At 46.4% G+C, this 24,506-nt stretch overlaps 1 protein-coding gene across 1 annotated transcript in view; it reads right to left on the bottom strand.

Annotated features, from left to right (window-relative positions):
* LOC144179623 (frequenin-1-like) overlaps positions 1-24,506 on the bottom strand; it is a 672,708-nt gene that overhangs the window by 353,315 nt on the left and 294,887 nt on the right. Inside the window, exon 2 of the mRNA XM_077708048.1 lies at positions 6,553-6,577. Coding sequence (XP_077564174.1) covers positions 6,553-6,577 — 25 coding nt within the window. The remainder of the gene's footprint in view (positions 1-6,552; positions 6,578-24,506) is intronic.

Genomic DNA, 24,506 nt, shown 5'->3' with positions numbered 1-24,506 from the left:
CTGTTATCTCGTCGAGCGTTGGGAGTGCACAAATTTGCAAAGAACCTTTTTACTACTGTCCCTATTCCATGAATGTTGTGTGTTCTCTTCGCTCTCATCTGGAATATCAAAACTCTTGTCTGCCTTTTCGTTTACTTACTGAGATTACTGTTCCAAAACTGCTAGGATAGATTGGAATGGCTACAGGACTCATTTAAAGGCTTCCAGTGAAAAAAATCACAACTCACGACGAGCTCGTCGAGATTATAACAAAACCCACGGCCGCAAGAACAGTTTAAGTTCAGCGCTTGCAGTCGCGCTCTGTGGCGGACGCTGAATACGAACGACTTCGAGCCATCCGGCGCCGAGCAGAGCTAAGTGCACGAAGGAGTTTATCGCCAGATGATATCCGTCCCGCCCGGCGCGCACAAAAGCACGTGCAAAAACACAACAAGCTTGGCAAAGAGCAACGGGGACTGTTCTGCTGACGGCTGGACCCACGCAAGCCTCTCTCGCACATCTGGCACGTAGTCAGAAGCTTGAAGTCGGATCCGTGTCAGATGCGCCCATTTCCATCAGTGGCTCTACGTAGCGGACTGAGTGAGGTTGAAGTGGCGGAAGCGTACTGCAAAAAGATTGCTTTCCAATCCACCTCCATACTAGTGTCTATTTTTGCGACGTCAGGACTCTCTTCGTCGAATACTGTGATTTTGCACTGTCCTTTCACCATGCGGGAGCTCCTTAATGCCTTAACGTCTGTGAACCGATCGTCAGAACCACGCTCTGACAAGATTACCTACTCCACCTTAGCCCATCTTGGTGAGAAGGCCCTCCAGCAGTTACTCTCCATCTACAATTCTTCCTGAAGCTCAGGACGCCTCGTTGCCAGTTGGAAGATCGGATTTGTAAGACCAGTTCTGAAACCGAGCAAGAACCAGCGGACATGAACTCCTACCGACCAATAACACTTTCGAGATTCGTTTGCAAGGTAATGGAGAAGATGGTTTTATAGCGCCTGGACTGGGACCTTGAAAACACGGCAGTATATCCACCACAACTATCGGGCTTCATGCGTGGAAGTAGTAGCATGGATAATGTTGTTAATGTGATCACGGGACATAACCCAGCAAATGGCGTTAAAGAACATTGTCGTAGCTGTCTTGCTAAACGTCAAAGCTGGCTTCGACAGCGTCGCCCATGATGCTATTTGCCGAGAAATGACGGCTGCAGGTATCAGGGTACAAATGTTTACGTGGCTAAGTGACTATCTTCAAGACAGGGCGGTATATATGACCACTACTAGCGGAGTTACTACCCGTCAGACTATTACACAAGGTGTTCCGCAATGCGTTTTCGTTAGCCCACTTTCTTTAACGTCTGTCTTGTTGGTCTCCCAAAAGTATTACCTCCTGGCGGGAATATATCATCGTACGTTGAAGACATATGTGTCTGGTACTCAGGGAGAAATCGCCGAAGCATACGAGCGATGGTGCAACTGCCGATCCGAAAATTGGCGTGATACCTGAAAAATTGTGATCTGGTTCTTTCGCCTGAAAATGCGCTGTGATGGCATTCACAAGACGCGACATATCTCGTTATGCCCTGACTATAGCAGGCTGAACGATACAGTATGTGCAATGCTATCGATTCTTGGGCATTGTATTTGGCAGGTCAATGTCATGGACATATCATAATCGATGCCTCAAAGACAAACTACAGTGTTTCGGGCACATCATACGGATGCTTGCAGGCACTGCATGGGGTTGCTAGGTTGCTTCGCTGCTACGACTCTACAGGGCACTCTTTACTGGCCTACTTCGCTACAGCCTGCCTGCCCTCGTTTCACGGTCCAAGAGCATCATCAAGCAACTAGAGGCACTACAGGCGCAAGCTCTGCGTATTTTCCTGGGACTCCCTAACTGCACTTCAACGGCCGGGACACTTTGTAAAGCGAGATGCCTCTCGGCCAGGGTACTATTAGGACAAGAAAATATCCGCGTCTGCCTCCGCCATGTTAGCCGTTTGATTGCCCATCTTTTATCTGATAGATTGGCCATCTTTTATCTGATGTGCAGGAATTACTGCCGTATTACTATCAACGTCCCATTAGACCCGAGTTACCGCCGTGACAGCTTTCTATATTGTCAATAAATACAACAGTGCCTGGAATCGGCAAAAAGTAAGCGATGCCTCCACTGGCCTTGACCAACTACACACTTCAGCATATATCTCGCTGCTATGGTGGGTATACACATGTTTATGCTGATGGGTCCCTGACTGCCGAATCTTCCGCTATAGGTGTACGGGTACGATCTTCGGGGGCTTCTGTGAGCCAGAAGCTGAGTTACAAGACATTGGCTATAAAAACCGAGCTGGCCGCAGTACTAGATGCTCTGCAGATTGTCAAGGGCTGCCCTCCAAAACCCTGGATAGTGTTCCTGGATTCCCGCTCTGCGTTACAAGCGCTTCTCAAGCTAGGAAGTAATCAAGGCCAACTGATTCATGAAATAAACGTCATACACACAGAGGCACTGCGCAACGGACACACTATTTCGTTGCAGTGGTTTCCAGGACACTGTAGCATCGCTGGCAATGTGATATCTGATCGGCTCGCGCGCAAGGGCCCCTCCACGAGCTCACCAGCACAAATCCCTTTATCCAAGGAGGACGCCAACGGAATAGCCACAACTCTCGGATAGCGCATGCAATTGCAGTACTGGTGGAACCCTGACCTGCAATACGCTCCCCTTTACGCTCTCGACCCGTAGTGTACATTTGATATTCCTCACGGTTTATCCAGGCAAACAGAGTATGCTATACATCGCCTGCGCCTCAAAGTAGCCTATACCAAAAACTTTCTCAACAAAGTCATCTGGTGGCATCACCTCTGTGTCCCCTTTGCGGTGTACCAGAGGACACTAAACACCTGTTCTGTGTTTGTCCACGTTTCAACTCGGCGCGAATGACAGCGCGAAGTTTACTACGGGCGAGAACTCTCAGCATGAAGGACTTTTTAGGCCCCTGGAACAGCGAAGACACTGCGGTGCGGGCTTTTAAAACTCTTGTGCGTTTTCTTAGAGACCCTGGACTCGACTACCGCCTGCGACTGCCTCTGTCGCTTTTTTATGTGTGTGCGTGTGTCCGTCCGGTGGATTTTCTTTCGTTTTTCTTTTTCCTATTGGTATTATTCATTTAACCCTCATCACATGTTCACCAACCATCTGAATTAGCAAGCCCAGCATTATGCAGGGCTGACCTCTTCGATCCCATTAGAGAATTTTCTCTGTCTTTTTTTTTGTTGCACCTAAACTTACTCTACTGTTTCACCTGTATTTGAACGCTATAGGCATACCTGTTCATAACCTTGATTTATTTGATATGTTTCGACAAGTAGTGCTAATGTGGATTCTAAGATTACCGGAGTAACGTTGTCACTCAGTGTTTCTATGCTGTGAACACTGTTAACACTGCGAAATAGTCCTGTAGCTTTAGGCTTAACTCAACATCATGTCTTTTAGTAACTCCTTTAGATTTTTTTTGTCAGCTTTTTCGCTGTTTCTGCTAATAAATCTATCCCTATTCACCTCACCCGCTTCCCTTCATCACTGCTTTTCTCTCCCCTAGAATTCAACCTCCTTCATCGTCCCTGCAGTGGCACGGTGAAAGTACACGGTCTGAGTTGTTGTTCAAGCGCTAGGCCACTTCCATTTCGGTTTTCAGTTCCACCACTTGCAGCTGTAGTTATTTGTTATTCTCTGGGCAAACTCGAGGAGTGTGTCACCTCGAGTGCTCCGACTACTTAACACAGCCTTACGGATATGTTAATGCACAGTACGCAGTGATATTTCGCGATCAAACGATTGACGCCGCGCTCTACCACGGCAGGTAACGGGAAGAGGGCAGGCAAATGTGGATGACTGCTGGAATTTTAATTCAGAGGGAGGGCTGATCTGGATTATGGAAAAGAAATGTGGCGAGGATTTAATACGGGGTGCAGCCCATTACGGAAGCACTCTCAAGTTCACCAAAAGCAAGCTAAGCGTGCGACTGAATACGAAACTACAAAGTAAGCGCGTATTTCCACGGCTATAACCACGAACAGACCTCTGATGTCCTGCGAAATGCATGAAAAGAAAGCGCAGGTATGACGAAATGCCACGGAAATAAAAAAAATTGCGAAAACCCTCGGGTTGAAATCGCCCAAAAAGTGCTTAAGGCGCTCTGCTATACACCGAGTTTCTTAAGAATCCGCTTCAGTACAGCAAATACACATGCACTGACGGGAAGAAATGTTCATAAAAGTTTATTTTAGTAAATACCTCGGTCCAGACCCATCTATAAAGCGCTATAAACCAATGCCTTTGAAGTTGGCTTTACTACTATAAGCATATCTATTGGGGCGAAGGCAATCCTTTAGGGGAAATATAAGGAGACTGATATCAACGTACAAAGGCCCCGGTATTGCCTTTTAAGCAACGCCTTCGTGTGCGCCGAAATTATGACACGTCCAGCGTTGTGGACGCGCTCTGGAAGGGCTTACTCCTTCTGTCTGCGTGGAAAAGTTCAAAGAGAACTTAATATGACCCCGCGCATGGTCCATGCGGTGGATTGGACAATAAACTCGCATGAGAAATTTAGTACCTTACGGTGAGAAAAATATGGGCTGATATATCACTGCTGTGACTGAGAACTTTCATTACGAGTTAGTATATCAATACTAACACGAGTCCGAACGCTCCATTATATGAGATATCCTTGCAACAGCATACACAATCATCGTTTTGCTGCCAGTGTTATCTCTTGTAGCCCATTCGAGCGTCAAACCGAAGCGCAGTTCATTTTGCATGCACACCAGTGCACTGCAGCGCTCAACTACCTCACTACTACCTGACTGACTACTACCGAAATCTTCCGGGTACAGTAGCAGGAGCAAGTGCGAGAAGCCCGATGTGCGCGGCGTACCATACCTAAGCTGGGCGACCGATTAGTTCGCCGTGAGGACTGCGCGGGACGTTTTATGAATCTCTCACTTCTGGAATGTGAATTTTCAGTACTTAGATGTTGTGAAGATAACAAGAAAAAAAAAGAACCTTTCTAATTTTTTTTCACTTTCAACATTCTAAAATTTGCTCTGGATATCTTACCAGTGCGATCAGTATAGGCCGCTGGATGCGGCATATTAAAAAAAGGTCGTAAATTTCAAACGTTTCCTAAAGTGGAGTTCGGGAAAAACACGATTTTGTTGTTTTGAATTTCTCACGGTTATTTTTTTCCCTACATTATGCTTGCTCGCTTCGGGAGATACTTTAATGACGTCAGCGGCTACCGTTTTTAAAAAAAAAGTTTGTGAAATTAGTTCCATTTGACCTCAGCAAATATAATAGAATCAGGACTATCCAGTCATTTTACCATTCTCATGAAATATAACTGGCTTAAATGGAGGCACGCAAACAAAAAACGACCAATGTTCAACACGGTTCAACTACAGAAAAGCGTGGGCCGAACTCTCACTTACGATCACAAGCGATCATACAAAACAGAGAGCTTGGTCCAATTAAATCTAAAAAGAAGTTCTCATTTGGGGCTGGTTTCTTCAACGTTACTTATTAAATGCTCCTTACATGATTTATGAATTCAGCGCCGCCTGCATTTAGGCCGTATGTTGGGCTCGCCTTCAGTACTACACACTCACAACTTCCGCTCGCTGACGTCAGCCAGAAAATCTGCCGTCGGCCGTAACGCTACTTACCTTGCTGATGCCTGGGCGCCCCTCCGGTCGCGGTATCCGATACGCCTCAAGAATAGAAGCAGGGAGACCGTGGTCCCCGTGTTTCTTCTCTTGAAACGCAAACAGAATTACTCGGGACGCGGAGAGCGCTCTTTCTGCCCCACTCGAAGAACTTCGTCTTCTTTTTTTTTGCGTGAAAGAGACACGAAATTTAACTTTTCGTTAGAACAAAATCCAAACCTTATCGGCTTTCATGCAGGAGTTTTTTCTTAATCCAGTTCATGCTGGAAGGCCTAAGCCAGTCAAAAGAACACATTTGGTACACTCTTAGTGCGTAAAAGTCGATGCTAAAAGCGTGAAGTCGGCAAAGATACAGAAGACTTCTTCGAGGTGTAATTGAGCTAAGAGCCCTTTGCTTGGTAATGTGCGGTTTTCTTTATACCGAGCGTTGGTGCTCGGTGTAAAGTAAACGAAGCAAATTATATGTACATTGATGACAAAAATAACGGAAGCACTTCACTTTTACCCGTGAATATTTTTTCTAAGGCTGTCAAAACGCAGTCGGCTGCTGTTTAAGTATTTGCGATTGTGTTTTGCCCGAATCGGGTATATATTTTTCATTGTAGTGTTAACTGGTTTAAAACCCAGAGGTTATAACCTCTTCTAATCATCTTTATGGAAATTGTTGCATTACATTTCATTGCAAACATAGCCTGGAAGACGGACATTAGCGAGGAGTTTGCGGGGCACAATGGCTGATGCTTATTATCTCATTATTCGGTAAACGTAGCGTAGCCATGTGATACAAGACCACGAGGGAACAAAAGGCGCTGCAGTAAACTTACCATTTTCGTAGCTGCTTTGCGTCAACTGCAAAACAGAAGAAAGAGAAAAATACAGGAGGTTAACTCGGGAACGCCCACACAGCCATTAGTCACAGCGTGTTTTACCCATTACAAGAACTCTTGAATGCCAGCGAATTTAATTTGTTAATAATGGGCAGAAAAAGCGGTCACGGGGACACTTTCAGCGTTTCTAATTTGACCGGCAGGGTGTGTACGTGTTTTCACTCCCTAAACATGATAAGATATGAATACATAACGGAACGTGGCCCGCATAACAAGTTTGCTGCCCTTGCGATACGGTAAGCATAACGTTGCATAGAGACGAGAGAATGAAGGCCTCAGAACTGAACCCAAAAAGATAAATATCTTTGCGCGCACTTTCTAAAAATATTTTTATTTCTCAGCGCGTTTGCTTCTACTTCTGCCTCTTTAGAATCCGCCATGGCATGTAGTTGTATCGAAAGGCACCAGAAAGCGGAGGAATTATTTTTTTAGGACTTGGTGTTAAGACAGCGTAAGTTCGCTCCGTAAATAGTACCAAGAAAAAGAACCCTAGTGTCTTCGAGTATTCCGTAATTGCAGTAATTAGAACACTCTAAGTGATCCGAAGCAGAAGGTACTAGGGTAAATAAAAGGGTTTTTCTCTGGGCTTCCATTTCGGTGTGGTTCCGCCTGTAGCTCAGTGCTTATTTTCGCTTGTTAAAATGAACATATGGGATCCTGTGTATCTCCCTGCCCCAACCGGTCAGATACTTAAATGACACGCACTAACAGCGTGTAATAACTAACTCTTCTGCAACATGGCACCAAGGCAACTACAAATAGCAAAATTTCTTGCACTTGTTTATGACACGGGCTGTGGCTCGGCTGCAGGCAGTCGGTCTCAATTAATCCGTAGCCCTTTAACTCTACCTGCGTTGGCAAAATAAGTCCACTTTGTTAAATTGACAACTACGTAAAGTTTCGTACACTCTCGGTGAGCTCTGCGCCGGCCGCTTACCACACGCCAATTCTTTTTTCTTTGACCGGAAGACAGGTGTTTTCTGTCGACCCTCTTACCAGTTCATGATTAGTAGTACGACGCCATTGTCTTTCCTTTCTCTGCAATAACAGCTGAAGCTTGGGAAGAAACTATCGACGGTCCCTGGGGATTTTCGCTTTGGATAGGCTGATTATGGTTTGTCTAGCCGGAAGTACTATATAAACAGTCTTCCAAATTTTTAAAGTATATTCAACGGTGAAGGGAAGGACAAGTGTATATTTCCGTTAAAGCCGACAACCGCCCCCGCTTGCTGCCTCTCTATCGACGCTATTTCCGTCGAACATTTCCAATCGGTTCGTTTTGCGCTCTCTGCCAAAAGTGGAACATTTGTTTTACTTGGTTTGTTTTACTCTCTTCGTCAAAAGTGTGATGGAGAAGTAGGATTGTTTGCGTGCATTATTTCCAATGTTCGGAAACAACGGTATTGACAATTTCAAGGAGAACATGGTGCAAATTTTAAGAAGTAATCAGTGATCCTCCCACGTGAAATGGAAATCACCGGCTGCAGAAATACGTAGCAATTTGCAGTGTCGCATGCAAGCCACTCGCAGGAATCAATTTATGTTTGGAAAATGAGAGCAAGAAACATTTTCTTTCCCTAATTCATGACCTATACGATCACGGTAGCTTATTCCTTAACTACAACTTTTTTGAGCGAATACGTTAGACCGCGTGCATCCCTTCTACTTGGAAACCTAGAAGTGAAATAAAATCATACGTCGTTCCACTCTGTGGAGAAGCACGCCCAGCGACGCTTTTTAACACCCGATGGAAAGGTGATGCGGAATTTAGGGAAAGGTCCCAGCAAATTTAATTTCCCTTGAGCGTTCACGGCGGTCATCCCTAACAAAGATACTATCATGATCAATTGAAATACGAACAGCGGAGCGCGTGGATTTCAGTACATGCCGCGCATCGTGGCGACGCGCCGCGTATGAACAGTGTGAATGCGCAGTGTGAACAAGTTACGAGAGTTTGTGTCCAACGTTGATATGGAAACACCGTCGTTCGGCGTGTGAGCGTTTTGGTTTGTCTTCCCGCCGCGTTCGGCGGCCGCTCACGCAAGCGCTATCTAACTTTGTTGCTGCGATCAATGAAAACAGCACACGCAGCTAAATTCTTTTATTTTTTATTTCGTGCTGAGTGCCCAACGGACGATAGAAATACGAAGGTCTTTCCCTAACAAGGTTGGTCACGAACTCTCGTAACTTGTTCGCACTGCGCATACGCGGCCCGCCACCAGGATGCGCTGCATGTACTGAAAGCACGGAGGAAGAATAAGACTCTTGCTTTTTAATCTTTAAAATGCACATCCATGTGATGAAACGTATAAGCTTGAGGTCTAAGTCATGTTTTTATCTTGCAAATGATGCACGTTAATAACTAGTCTGCTACAAATGTCAATCCAAATGATACAACGTTTAAATTTGAGGTACAAACCGTTTTTTGAACGGCGTGAGGCTTTGATGGCGACCGCGTGCTACTCGCACACACACCAAGACGTTCCGTTTCAAACGGCTCGCGATACAGAACGGCTCGCGCTTCAAGGACTCGTGGAGCCTCGGGATTGTCGGTTTGCTGACGAAAAATTTGCCGCGTGTATCTGCTGGCTTCGCTGCAAGTTTCGTCTGAAGGGCTGTAGTCTTCTGCACCCCCCGCCACCACGTAACTGCTTCACCTGTCTTCCCCGCCCATTGCTCACGCTGTTGCCCTCCTGTCTCGGTCCTCGCGTGATTAACACAAAGGGGGTATGCTGAACTGAATTCAATTTTCGCGCGTTCGATCTGCTAGGGCGCCATTTGTTAGGACCTTTTGTTAGTGTTTGGCTTAGTGCTAGAGGTACAAGATCCATGGATGAGCGTGAGCGCTTTCTGTATTTTGTCTCCCAAGTATTGTTTTTAAAGCGTTTTTAACTTTGCTGCCGGAAAACCTACGCCCACATCAATTCATAATGCAAAGAATAGCGCTATCAGTTGTGTAGTTATGTATTGCTTCATATATACCTAACCCTTTGGAAATGATCATACTTGTCAACATTGTTGAGCAAAAAGAAAACATTAGGCATATTTTATGCAAAACGTCAATAGGTACATAAGTGATATTTGCATTATTATTTTATTAAAATACATAGCTGCTTGACTTTAGCGATGGGAAATAAGAAATGCACCTTGGGAAAAATGTGTTGACCAAAAATATAGAAAGGGCTCGCACGCGACACTAGCCCTCGTGGTGCAATCCCAAGAAGTCCAGCGGTAACGAAAGCTTCCTGTGGATGTCGCCCGAGCAGTGAAACGCGCTAAAATCGAATTGTCTGGAGCAAACGGCTACCGTGTTTACCGCGGGAGGAGCGAGACGGGAGGACGACAGCCTGAGACGTGGGCGGGGGAGAGAGGAGAGGCAGCGGGTATCGCCTTTTGACGACATTTGCAGCGATGTAAGCAGATAAGCGGCCATCGCCCATGCTCGATGCGCATGGGCGATGGGTGATTAAAGTGTACCGGTGTCGGAAGGAATGTCCTGCGATATGGGCTTGCACAGTGCTGGTATATTCTATTGCGGAATTGTGCTATAAGCAAGTGTAGTGATTTCGGAGTTTTGTTTCCCCTTTATATTTCATGTTCCTTCTGATATCTTTCCATGCACAGTTATGCGTGATTCCGTGTGTACTGCGTAAACCGAGTGGAAGTTCTAGCGTTTGTTTCGCCTCTTCTTCGGCATTGCCCTGGGCAAAACGTTCGCTACCACAATGAATTCCTTCGTAAGGAAACAGCCCGACTTTCCGATTTAGCTTACAGCCTTTCCCCTAAAATCAGGGGAACAGGGGACAGGGTGCGGCCCTCTGGCCGCGAGCGACTCCCACACGCATATGCTTCGCCACGCAGTTGTGTGGTGAGCCCACGGGATCGTTTTGTTCTGCATTTGGGACTCCTTGGACGTGTATTTGTACATTACAGATTTGGACGCTGCGCAATGCGAATATTATGGGTGACGCCCTGTTTGGCCTCTGTATGTGTACGCTGCGGCGTGATTGCTTACTCCTCCCTTCCACTATTATTTTGCAGTATACCTCTTTCAAATGCATAAACATTATTATATGACTTCACCAATAAATCTGTGCATCCGTCCGCAACTCGTGACACGATTGGCTCCATCGGTATATTTAGGCGATAAAAGGTACGTATTCAAAGCCCTTTTATTAAGGGACCTTTCGTTACGACAACTTTTATTAAGAGGTGCCAGGGCGTTCAAGACAAACATTCGTAGAGGTGTGTGCACGAAGGTCAGCTTTTGCAAAGACCCGTTTGTGCGTTGTCTGACAATTTCTCGCAAACTCCGATTCTCCACATATTTTTTTTTTCTTTAGTCAGTCGATCTACAGACCGGTCTGCCAACGGAATTTCTCATGTACGCATCGCTCTGTCTAGCCTGCTGCACGCGTGGCCCAGCCACTTCTTAGGCGTTAACGTGCAGGGAAGCAACAGCCTGTTGTAAAGTAACACTAACACCTAAAACGTAATATGCACGTTTGTAGTTGGGATAACTGCGAGAAACCCCAACAAAGCCTCCTCGGCTTTTTGTTATCGAAGATAAGGAGAAATTGAAGCCCTTTATCGGAAGACCAGTCTTCTTTTGGAAATGAATGGATCGAGAGGCGGAATGTCATGCTGTCAGCCCATTGAATCGTGTGGGTGTTAGCTATTTCGCGGAATTTTATTCGTCTTATCGTTCAAGAAAACTTGTATGGAGAAAAACTGTCGCCAGACCAAAGAAGTCTCGCCGTTTCCTTAGAGACTTTCATCGCGTGGCAACAGGTTGTCGTCCTCCCACACCGCGCTCGAGGAATGCCCGTGAGATTCTTAGGCAAATGGAAAGCTTGATCTGCGTATCTTGAAGTGGAGTTTAGGGCTCAACTTCCACGTTATCGTGTTCGTATCCTCAGTGTTTACCCTTGGGCTTCACCTAAGCAATTTGCCGGAAGCTTTACGAGACGGGACGGTCCCGCTCCTACGTTGGCCGTGCGTGTGAGTGTTTTGATCACCTCCTGAGGCGTCATGCTGGCTCCCCTTCCTCCACATGTGTATTTAGCTGTTTACGACGCGGCTCTTGTGTACAATCCCAGGTAAACAAACAAGTAGGCGCATCGTGCTGTGAAAATGTAGCCGAGTTAATGCGCTCGCAGTGATTGAACAGGGATAGAAGAAACGACTGAGAACTTTTCTCACAAGTGAAATGTCTTCGCGGTTGGGCTTGGGTAAGGAAAACATCTAGAAGCAGCAAAAATCAACAGTGTAAAGGCCGAAATAACAACGATGGGAGAACTCCAAGCTTTCCAAAATCAAGTCTAATACCAAACGAATCAATCCGGGAGTGAACGGGCCTTCATTTATGATGACTAGTATGGTGGTAACGCGATTCCGACCTTGTGAGTATGGTAAGACTAGGCGATGCGGCTCCGCTGGGCTGGAGCAATCGGAGAGACGTCGGCTTCATAACGCGAGGGACCCAAGTTCGATTCCGACCGTGGGAAGTGCTGTAACTTTTCTTCACTTCACCTACCATCAGCATCATCTTCAGAGACTCTTGCCTTTCCTTCAGTGCGTTTTGGGTGGACTATAGGCAACACGAATGAGAGGCTGAAAGTTTAACTTTAAAAGACGGTGAGAGAAAAGCAATCAAGATTTCAACATTATCGATAAGCCCCAGCACTCTTCTTTCTTGACCCCATCTATTTTTTTTTTACAAATGGGGTCCGAGAAGCACTCAGCAGTAGCTTCGTAGAACACAGACCACAGTGTTACCCATGATGGTTAGCGCAGGCGAAAACACGGCACAGGAAGCGAGGAGACGACCCAAGCGCTGTCAAACAAGTGAATATTTTAATAGGAAGACACATGTTACCTAATAAAACAGGGAGGCTGATCACCCGCCTGCGCGCAAGACTTTTGTTTTTGAGGAAACCCACGAAAACCATGGGAGGAAAACTAAAAAACTAAAAACCGAAAACCCAAAAAAGTAAACTGACAATCTTATGCAGACAGGCCACCTCGGCATCCGTTATAACAATGCTGCGCTGACCATCATGCCTGACCATCATGAGTGTCTTACAGCTCGCCCAATTTGCTACGCTACTCCAGTGATGCGTCTGTACCATAATGGGTGGATTGAAATAGCTTTATTAGCTACACAAGAGTGGCTGCTCGGTTCCTTAGCATCTGCAGTGGCGGGGACGAGGAGTTAAACAGATCTCAAGAGGCCAGTTACTCATCCTCCATCTAGAAAAAATGACGACGATATCAGCTAGTAATAATCTGGTATGCAATTATTGTCGCAAGAACAATTCAGATAGGAAGGATGATGGGAAAGATATGCACAGGGTGGCAGGTAGGGTGCTAAGCGATAGCTCAAAATCCGCGAGTCCGGCGTCAGCCCGGCAAACACGTGTGAGCAGCGTCGATGCATTAACGGATCGGTAATAAAATCTGGCTCGAACCTGGGCTACTTGCCGAGGTTCGAGACCATCTTGTTTGTGCCCTGGGGTGCGGATTTGTGCAGCCGCTTATGCAACGAGAAAGGCCGAAATGTGGTTCACGTGAGCCTTTTCATGATTCAATACGGGGCTTGCACACTTTCGCTGTTGTACAGCACCCCATTGCGGCAAGCGTTACGAGGCCACTGGAAGCTACTGTATATAGGCATTTCCTACGCCATAGTTGCTATGAGCATGCTGTCATTCGGGCTAGTGCCACCATTCTAAATACTGCTGCGAGATATGCTTCCGTGGCATTAAAGTTTTGGTGTATTTGTCAAAAGGTAACCTTGGGAGGTGTAGGGGGTGGTTTGTATGAAATCCACACCTGTTTGAAGTGGGATTCACATAATCTGGTTTACTGCTTAGTACCACCGCAATAGCCGTAACGAGTTAACGCAGAAGCTGCGTTGAAATTGCGCATTGGTAACACTATTTCACACGTAATGCAGCTAGGACGGCAGACGGACAGACAGGCAAAATTCCGTTAAGACGAGCTCGGTTAACATAAATTCGCGCTTATACCGAACAACTTGGGCACGTTTGTTAGGTTTTCCATAGTCCCAATGCGAAAAAAAAATCCGCTTAAGACGAATAGCCTTGCAACACTCTTCGGTTAAGACGAACAACTTTCGGGGTGACCACCACTACTAGCGATTCAGGGTAACAAACATGGCAGTCTTCGCGGGGTACGGCGGTGCATTCACGCGACCAGAGGTAAATAATATTAAAAGAAAACCACAGCGCGAAGCGAATTTGCGCCGTGGAGGATGGGAGGGAGCAAGAAAAAAAGCACACGCTTATAAAGATACTACTTCTCCCACCCTTACTAACGCAGAGTCAGCGGCAAAACAAAGCAAAAAGAGAGCGAGGGGGAGTATTCTGGCCGCTCTGCTCTGGAGGAGAGAGGAGCGAAACTAGGAGGATAAACAAAATGAGCTCTAATCCACGCTAGGAAGGTGGTTGGAAAGTTAAACGACACCCACAACAATTGCTCATGCGACGCCACTTGAATTCAAACACGTGGCTCGACGAAGAGTGAAACAAGAGATTCTCCCAGCCGTTACCTGGAGTTCGCGGGGGCGGCGTCCCCAACGCAGCATCAGCGTCGGCCATGGCCGGGCTAGAGCGGCGGACACCACCACTATAGCCCGGCCGTGAGTCGGGAAAAAGAAAACGGAGAGGACCGTCTTTCGAAGACATTGACAGGGGAAGCTAGCCATCCTGATGTGCTAGCTTGGGGCTGCACCACCGCGTGATACAAGCGCAGACACCGACACAATGCAGCATATGGGCATAGTGATTCCCATTTATTTAAGTAAACCAGTTAATTAAATATAATTAAGAATAATAATTAAACGATTTAAACCAGTTAGTTTAGTAAGTTTGAGAGTTGCGAGAATGCTGAGGGGACTCTTATAATCGCTATATATCAGAACCAGTTGCTACTTTCGCCTTTTGTAATTCCTCTTAAAACACAGCCGAATTGGTATTCACCAATTTAGAAAACCGAGTCCCATTCGTGGCAAGCAGTGCACAAAAGGTGGCGTTTCTGTTTGCCGCCAGATTTCTGTATGTGGTTTGTACATTTTGTTTTCCTGCCCTGCAAACCAATCCAACGTTAGCCGTGCGACCACTTAATTCCTGTCGAACAAGTTAATCAAGCCATGCGAAGGCAGCGTGCAATGGACGCGAAGCTGCGCCAAAACATCCCCAAAACAACCGCCGCATAAGCAGACGAAAAAGCAGTACCGCCGACGCCGACGCCAGTGAGCAGGCACTTCCTCGTGGGGATCGCTGAGTAATCGGCGCGCCATCTACCATGTGCTCCGTGAGTGATACCCTCTGCGCCCCCCTTCCCCCCGCCGCCGCCTCCGCCGCGTTGGGCGTTTGTTGTGCCGCACGCCACGAAAGAACCGTTGGCTGGTAGAGCTAGAAAGCTTAGCTTTTAAAAGTAAAAAAGGTTACGACGGAGAATTCCTGTTCGCTCTCCTGACCAATGCCGTTTCTCAGTGGGAGCATGTGAGTTCGCGTCGGTTCGGTTGCGAGTGCCACCGCGTCACCACCGAAAAAGCGATGTGTTTCATCTCTGCCTCTGCTATGTTGTCGCGCGAGGTAGCGGGCGTACGCTCTCCTTCGCCCCTTGGACTTGATGAAAACAGCCAAGAGCACTTGAAGGTAGTGTTGTATTAGGTTGGGCACTCGAATAAATGTTTTTTGTCGTGTTCCTTTATTATAAGTCTAATTCATTCACGGCCTTGAAGCAAGATATTTGTATGCACCTGGGAGTGTTGCGGATGCTATTTTTGGGGGGAGGGGGGGGGGAAGGGCTTCTTATAAGACGAAGTCCTGATAAGACGAACAAATTATCATGGTCACTTCGAGTTTTTATTACCGGGAGCTCACGGTAGTAAGTTGGCTTTGCCACAGAATGGATCACATTGTGGCAAAGAAACATTTGCAGGAACAATTATTGACGGGCAAGATGTGTGAAACTTTCCCGTAAGGACATCCGAAGGTGGGAACATGATGAAAGCAAACTTCGCAACAAACTTCTGTTGTCTCCAATAGTAAGAAACCGCCAAAATCACTGAGTAAGCCACCGCCACAAACCCATATTTCGTGCATGCTTACGCATGCATTTCTAATGCAAGTACCTTAAACGCTAACGTCACGCATGTGCCTGCATCCATGCGTCCACGTATCTACGCACCCGCTCATCAGGAAGCACCTCTGGAGCATAAGAATAACTAGCCACGCAGAGGCGTGCGGCAGGCTTCGTCGAAATGACCCGACTATACTACGTCAATAGCGCGCTACTGACAATACGCAGCGCTGCAACTGTAATATTTGTAAGAGTCCACTTTTCAGCGTACGGCACAGCGACATTACATCGAATACCTGAGCTTTTTACTGCAAGACAACGATATTGAGCAACAGGGTGCACGCGGCGGCCGAATTGGAGAGCCGAGTCTGCCCCCGGGAGATGAAGTTTCATTGCGCGCGCGTTTTTATTGCTCGATAGTGTCTGTTGTTGGCAGCTCTGAAATACACCCAACAATACTTTGCGGCTAGCGAATAAACTATGGCCGGTCAAGCACGAGAAGGACACGGGAGCAAACTCAGCGGCAGCGATGTTGGGCGCTAGGGTCGCCAGGCGCATGCGCCAAGGGTCGTGCCCAGTAGCGTCTGTGTACGTGTGCATCGCGGCTCACGGAACGGAAGTGTATCGAGTGGCGGCTCTGATTGGCCCTGGCCCGCAAGCAGCTTCCGGCGAACGTCCAAATATCCGGCTTTCCTGGGTATTGGAGAACGCGGCGCGTTTCGGACCGCCCGCCAGCTCCCGACGGCACGAGGTGTGGCATAGGCGCGTGATAGTGCACGTGCAAGCCCGTACTTGGGGTTACCGCTGTAGCTCCCTGGATTGACAACGATGTGACGTCACGGTTTGTGGAGTAAGGAGTGTCTGCATGCCCTCCACTGCAAGAGCCACTATCCGCACACATTACTGTCGCTACCCTGTGGTGTCCTACCTCGCACGACGGATATCCTACACCAACGCGAGTGCCCCTTTCCCACGTTTTAGCAGCTAGCTAAACAAAAAGCCATTATTGGTTTTCGGAAGTGCACATGAGGCAAAAAACTGCCACGTAACCGCCCCGCATTCGGTGAAGAGCGCAGAAAAATACCATGCTATGTCTTCCTCTAGAAACCTTTGCTGCGGCCTCAGGCCTGCCCGCCTACCACGTGAAAAGAAAAACGACAAAAGAGAACCGACGCTTCCCGTAAGTGATCTTTCAAACACTCAAGCCTTTTTTGCGGGGCGGGGGGATTCAAATATGTTCTCCTCTTATAGTATAGTTATTTTTATTTTCGAGTCAAAGAAAAAAAATATTTGTGCAAACGGCGGAACATACTGGCCACGCAAGACAATTTTGTACGCTGGGTTCGCAAGAAGGCATCTCGCAGGCATGCACGGGATATAGTTGGCTACCCCCGAGCCACTTGCGTAGTTTGTACGAACTTTAGTAATTGCAGCAAATGTCGTGAAAGTGAGCAGCTGCATCCACGTCTCCTTTATCTCAAGCCGCTGGGCCACAAAATTTGCCTGCTACACAGACCTTGAAACAAGGGGAAGCGACCACTAGTCAGTTTTGCTTTCATACCTTGACAAAGATGCGCTCCGAGAAGGAGTGAAGGTTAAGTGCACTAACTGGGGGCATACCTCGGGAAAGTTGGGGCGGTTCATTCAAACTCACATATTTATTTTGCAATCATTCAAACTCAGACTCATTGCTGAGCAACACAACCGTGCTCACTCAAACTCAAACTCACAGCGAGCGCACAACACACTCACCTGGGCTCAAAACTCAAAATGAACTAAGAACTCAAATGCACTGAAAACTCAAATAAACTCAAACTCAAAATGGACTCAAAACTCAAAATAAGCTAGACCTCATGTACTAAAAACTCCAAATGGACTCAGAACTAAACATACACTGAAAACTCAAAGTATACTGAGAACTCAAAATATACTATGAACTCAAAATGAACTCAGAACTCAATGTACGCATAACTCAAAATGGACTGAAATTCAAAATGGAATCAGAACTCAAAATGAACTCAGCACTCAAATGTACTCAGAACTCAAATTGGACTCTAAACTCAAAATTGACTCAAAATGGACCCAGAACACACTCAGAACTCGAAATAGACTGAGAACTCACTCCTGGTCAGAATTCACTCAGGCTCAGATGGAATCAGGATTCATCAGGATTCAGAGTTTTTAAAATTCACGCGCGGTAACAAATCATGCTGGGGCGAATTCATGTGCTGAAATTCTTGCAGTCAGGACGACATGATTTGTGCAATCCTGTGAGGTCTAAAAGAATTTTCGCTGCCGATTTAATATAGCTACTTGCTAGGCAATGATGATTAGCTCGGCTTGCAAGACAATGTAAGTATATATTGGATACCCAACTCCTGATATAGGCTGCGTGTTCGCGTTCATGACTGAGAGGCTACCGGCCCGATGGTGTGCTGGGGGCTTGGGGCCCTGGGGAGGAACAAACAATATTTGGCGAGGGAACGTGCGCTCACTGCTCAGTTCATTTACAATGAAGCCGTTTAGGGTCCCGTGCAAGTTTGTTCTGCATCCTGAAAAAAACGCCCTGAGCCAAAGCGAACCGTTCCTGGAAGTTTCTGAAGCGCGAGGCGTTCCGGGTGCAGCCTTTGTTGTTTTATAGCGTAGCATTCTTTGCCGAGCGCCCCCCCCCCCCCTTCCCCCAAAGAAGGACCGTGTAATGCCCTGTATTTACAGAAAAGTTCAGATATCGCTGAAGTTCCACCTGCGCTGCCCGGAGCTGCTGCCCAAAGTCGTGGAATACCTTACGTTTCACCTGCCATCGGATAATATTGCGTGTCATCGGAATGTTTTCAGACCACCTCTGAGCACTGCAGAAACAAAGTTTCTGGCTTGTTTCAATATAGAAATAAGCGGGGTGCTTTTTTTTGTTTTATAGGTGGCCGATTAGGCAGTGTGGCACCGTTTAAATATGACTGCATATGCAATTCAATGGCAACATGGGCCCTTGGACCAGGGAGTGCCCGGCAGTTGCGGAAGTTGGCTTGTCTCGCGCGCCGAGGAAACGCGCCGCTGATGCTGAAACTGCATGTGATGATGATTATGAAGGGTGGTCGCAGTTGACAAAGACGTGGCTGCTAAAATTTTATTCTCACATATATCGTTTCGTCTAACTCTGACCAATATATCTTGCGTCGCTTGTAGCATTTAACGGCTGAGGCCCTCCGCTCCTGTAAAGTTGGGCGCATGAAAACAGCGACGTGTTGGCTTGGCAACAGCTTACAAATGTGACCATGATGTTTATGCGTCCGAGTATATTATTCTCGTTCCCCTGAGATATATTGGCAGAAGCTCTTGTTTTACCCGTTCGTAATGGCATACTGTGGATTTGAAAAGACGTCAGTGTAGGAGATATATAGGGCTTAAATTACTTCGGATACCCTGCGACCACTAGCAAATGCGAACAGTTGGCGTTCCGCCGTGGTGGCGCAGTGATTAATGCGGTGTGGTGCTGAGACCAACCAGGCGGGTTCTATCACAGTTGGGGTGCATGGTTGCTTTTCTGATAAAGGCAAAAAGCGAAAATGCCCGCCCGTCGAGATATCCGCGCACGTTAACGATACCCATGTATTCGAAATTTATCAGTATCCTTCCACTACGGAGCGCCTTCTTGGCCATGTACAGCTTCGGCCCATTGAAACCTGAAATCTCAATTTGGTATACCTATCTGACACACTTAGTAGACTTCCCTTTGATATGTACAAGCGCTGCTATGCAAACAAGCGCTATGCAAACGCGTATGATTTCGGGACCCAACATCTACAGCTTGCATAGGTTTCGAGCTTGCTATACTCTCCGCTTCGGGACGTAGATTATGTGGGATGTGCGCTTCTCAACAGCTATCTCTAACCGGATATTTGGCTTAACACTTGGAAGGTTCACATTTGTAGTAAGCACATGAGCATACCGCCTTTGATACGAACAAAACCTAATTAAGAATTAACAAAACCTAATTAACAAAATTAACAAGAATGAACAAAACCTAATTAAGAACAAAACCTAATTAAGAATTAAGACTTAAGACAGCGGTGGCGGGATCTGCAAGTCGTCTCAGAAAGGAATGGCACATTCGTTGCAAAGTCTCCAATTATCCATAATGGCTTCTAGAGAATGCGGCCAAGCAGGGCGCCTTTTCATGAATTGCGAAAATTGCGCAAACTGGACATGCAGAGGAAGGAAAACGAACAATGCGCAATGCTCGTCTTCCTTTTTCTGCATGTCCAGTTAGCGCAATTTTCGCAATTCATAATGCACCAACAACCCCAACAGCACGTTTTATTGTCTTTTCCTCTTTAGCATTAGTGCTCGAAATTTTTCTTTACATGCGCGAAGCGCTTGACGGCAGCGCTGGAGTTTTCTTTTTTTTTTTTTTTTTGGTTTTGCTAGAGCCACTGCGGGAGCCGGGGACTCGGCAATCGCCGCCAGGCACGCGGTCAAGAGTTCTCGGCATTTTATCGGTATTCTTCCCTGCATTGGCGAACTTGCGGTTTGTAAAACAGATCCGCCGTTAAAACATGACGGAACGTCAAAAGGTCTGTTGTGCGGGACATGTGTGCTTCGTTTTCTTATCCACGTATGTTTATTTTATTTCGCAGCAGATCCTTATCTGGTCAAGTGGAGCCGTTTGAATTACTGCAAGAGTTTTGCGCGAAACTGGATGTTCGCAAGCCTTTGTCGCACATCTGGCGTGTAGTAAAGGGCATGCGTAACAACATCTCGCAACTACACCCTTTCAGCGCGCTGTCGTGGCATGAGAGCATTTCTCAGAGAGAAGCCGCTGAATAATATCGCCAGCTGCTGTCTGCAACCACTTCCGCACGGACGCGCCCACACTTAAATCATTTTACTTCCGCTCTAGCTGCTTTGCCTGCGTTAGACCTCCCGTTCTCGACACAGGAACTTAATGCCGCCATTTCCGATGTCAAAAAGCGCTCTTCTCCTGGTTGCCATTAAATTACTTACGAGGCTATTTCGCCTTTATCCGACCACCCGCGCTTCCGGCTCTTGGAATATTAAAACGCTACGTGGCTGCATGGGACCGTTCCTCCTCAATGGAGGTTAGCAAAGATTACTTCCGTTCTGAAGCCTGGAAAGCCACCGACACGCTGACTGCTTTCGAACGATGGCCTTACTCATTTGGTTTTGAAAATAAACGAAAAAATTATGCTTAAAAGGATGAATTGGTATTTCGTAATCAAGAAGAGTTACCCACCTGAAATGAACAACAGTTTTCGACCGAATCGATCGGCCATTGGCAATTTCAATTGCACTCGTATTATCTTTTGAAGAGGAATTGAATTCCGGCCACATCCCAGCTGCAGTGTTTTTAGAGATCAAGTCAGCATTTGACTCTTTGCCACGGTGCAATCCTAGCACCTCTTATTGCGCTTGGCTTAGGAGGGAGATTACATGCATGGTTTTCCAACTATCTTGAAGGAAGAAAACTTTTCATGTGCACAGCAGAAGGCCCAACGCCACGTTAAAATGTAAATAGAAGAGTACCTCAAAGAGCAATCTTATGCTTGTTCACCTAAAGCGCGTTCTCCCCCGGGGCGTCAAGCTCACACTCTACGCGGATGATATCTGTATTTGCAGTGCATCAGGACCGCGTCGTATCACACAGCAGAAGCTGCAGAAGGCTCTTGCAAGAATAGCTGCATACCTAGCGCCCAGAGGACTCAATCTTTCAACTGAAAAAAAATGTCGCATTGTCGTTCACCCGCAAGAGCATGGACCGATATCCCCTAATCGTCAGTCCGGCTTCTGCACGTACGAACCCAAAGGTACGTTGGCATTGTAATAGACAGAAACCTCTCCTGGCCTCCAGAAGTAGAAAGGTTACGTACGCGAATATCAGCAACATCCCAAATTATCGAATATTGTTGTGGCACTCGTTGCGGCAGTGATTGTCGCTCTCCGGCGCTCCTCTTCAAGGCATATGTTGATGGTGTCTTTTATACAGCCTTCCCGTCCTGCAACAACTGTCCTCTACTAGCAGAAAACAGGTGGAAGCGGCAAGGAACAACTTCTTGAGGAAGTCCCTTGGCCTTCCTGCAGGCTCGTCATGTTGTGGGACTATTGCGAAAGCTGGCTGACTTCCCATGGATGTATTACGGCTTCAAGAGACGCTATGCTATCATCTGAAGCAGAGGCTGCATGTCACAACCCATTTCCTGGCTCGTATTGCGGACCAAGATACTTACAGCTTTGGATAAACAATAAGGGCAATTATGTTTCCGTTCAAATCAAGCACCGCAGACCGTGGACTCTGTCACCACCTGTTCCCATAAAACATTCTGTACCTGCGATTAATTCGAAACCGCGCGAATCCCAAAATGTCCTACTTCAGAATACACTTGCGCATATTCAGAGATTCACAGATTCTTCAGTAGTTTTTATTCCATCAGCTAACAACTCCCTGTCACACCGGCTTGAGCGAGCGACCTCATCCACGCTTGCTGAATTTTATGGAATCAAAGAAGCCCTCGGGTACATACTTCGTCAGCCACCTACACAATGGACCATTTTCCCAGATTTGAAAGATGCCGTACAAAGCCTGCGACGCGGTTGCTGCTTCAGCATCCAAGACCACATTCAGCGCGAAGTAAAATACCTTTATCATCTCCCTTACGCTGCTAGCCATCGCGTAACACTTCAGTGGCTCCCTGGACACTGTGGTGTACTTAGAAATAAGAGAGCGCATGGGGCTACACGCAAGGGCCTAGAAATTAACAACAAACGGAATATTTTCTTGTCAGAAAATAATGCCTCAACTATGTCCAAGAAACTAGCTCTAGCAGGAATAAACCGCTTATGGTCCTTTTCGGAGCATCATCGCGATTTTCTATTTTATTTTGACCCACACATGAGACTGAAGCTTCCAGAACGACTACCTTGCCCACCGGAAACGTTATTTCATAGACTACGACTAAATGCGGCGTTTACTATTGTTTAGTTACATTGCATAGGCCGAAGTCCAAGCACCTACTCCGACAATTGTGGCTCCCCCGAAACCCTCAAGCATGTCCTCCTAGAGTGCTCCGCCTGCATCGACGCAAGGAGCTGGTTACAGAAGCAGATTTATAGTCTTCACCCTGGACCAATTACGCTTTGATACTTGGACCATTACATTCGTCCTCCTCTCAACAGAAAGTCGTGGACGCGTTATTTGGCTACCTTAAAGGGACAGACAACCGATTTTTGTCGAGTACATATTCTCTATCCCAAATGAAAGGGCATCACTTAAAGCACCTTGACGAGAAACGGTTTTGCTGATAACGCCCTAGAACTATTTAAATCGAATTTTTTGATCTAGGAGCCGTATGTGTCCCTCCCAAAACTAATGCTGGCAACCATGACATAAAGTAGCTCAGCAACATACTTTTGTCTGTATGCGAAATGAAAAACAATATTTAAAAACTTGTTCCCAGCTAAAAAAGTTTGAATCGCAGGCTTTCCTGTTCCTTTATGAGTTTTTTTAATGCAACGGTCTATTTTGCCCGAATGCGCCATCTGTTGGGATAGACGATAGGTAGAATCTGGCTTCACGTTGTGGAGGCGGGAAGTTCGATTCTCCCCGAGCGCGACTTTTTTTTTTCTTTTTTTTTTAAGGTGCCGTTGGCGTATTTGGAAAGTGAAATCACATATTTTGACAGAACAAACGCCTCTGCCTCAGGCAGAATCGCCAAAGCTCCTTCACTGGGTCTGTTTACTGAACGCTGCCGTTGATTCTGGGCATGGAGGCTCAGTTAGCCACACTGAGAGCAACACAGCGGCGGCGAGCGGCGTGTCTCAAAAGATTTCAAAATAATGCTAAAAAATACATATACAATTTAAGCTTGTACAAATACTTGTGTTAAAAGGTTTCCAATACGTAAATAAACATTTACGCAGTTACAGTAGCTGTTAGGTTTGCAGGTCACGTGACAGGGACACATATTGTAGTGCCAAGTTTCGACACTATGAACCGCCACCCTTCCGTTTTCAGGAAGTTTGCTGCCAAATTAAAATTATTTCCGCCAGTTTGTTTAGAAATTGCTTGTGGTTACCGGGCTATATAAAACGCTGGCTTTCATATGAGCTAGAGAACATATACGCGACAAAAATCGGTTCTCTGTCCCTTTAAAGATATTGGCGTCGCTGAGACTTGATAGCCACTCTTATGCGGACAGTCTTCGCTACATCCCATGTCCCTATTTATGACGCTATCTCTCTTTTTTCTCCTTTCCTCAACTATTCCTCTTTTAACTACTCATATATCTTTTCCCTATTACCATTCCTGCAGAGTAGCACGCCGACGTATGCATGTTGGCAAACCTCTCTGCATTTCCTTCTTCAATAAAGAGCGTCTCTCTCTCTCTCTCTCTCTCTCTCTCTCTATCTGCAGAAAATTCCACAATGATCCGATGTGTTCGCTGCAGTTACAGATGCCATCAAAATTAGTGTCAAACTTTGGATTTTATAATTCCAGTTTGGCCACCAAAAACCTCTGAGAGAATCAACCTGGGCACCAGTCTATCAACACCCAACGAAGAATCGAGTACAATTTGCAACATTACTGTACCATTACTAAAGATACGTTTTTTCATTCAGGCGCATAAATTACTGCGAACAACGAAGCACAATTTGTAATATTATTAAATTAGTAATAGGATAACAGTTTTTCTAACAGGCGCAGAAATTATTGTCATGCGACGCGAAGCCTCTTCAAAGCATTTGAAATCGCGCTTTAGGCACTTGAT

Source organism: Haemaphysalis longicornis, unplaced genomic scaffold, assembly GCF_048455015.1.
Source record: "Haemaphysalis longicornis isolate Haplotype H1 unplaced genomic scaffold, Haemaphysalis longicornis Haplotype H1 scaffold_1, whole genome shotgun sequence".
Lineage (NCBI taxonomy): Eukaryota > Metazoa > Arthropoda > Arachnida > Ixodida > Ixodidae > Haemaphysalis > Haemaphysalis longicornis.
The sequence above is the reverse complement of the archived record's forward strand: the minus strand, read 5'-3'. Positions and strand labels throughout refer to the sequence as shown.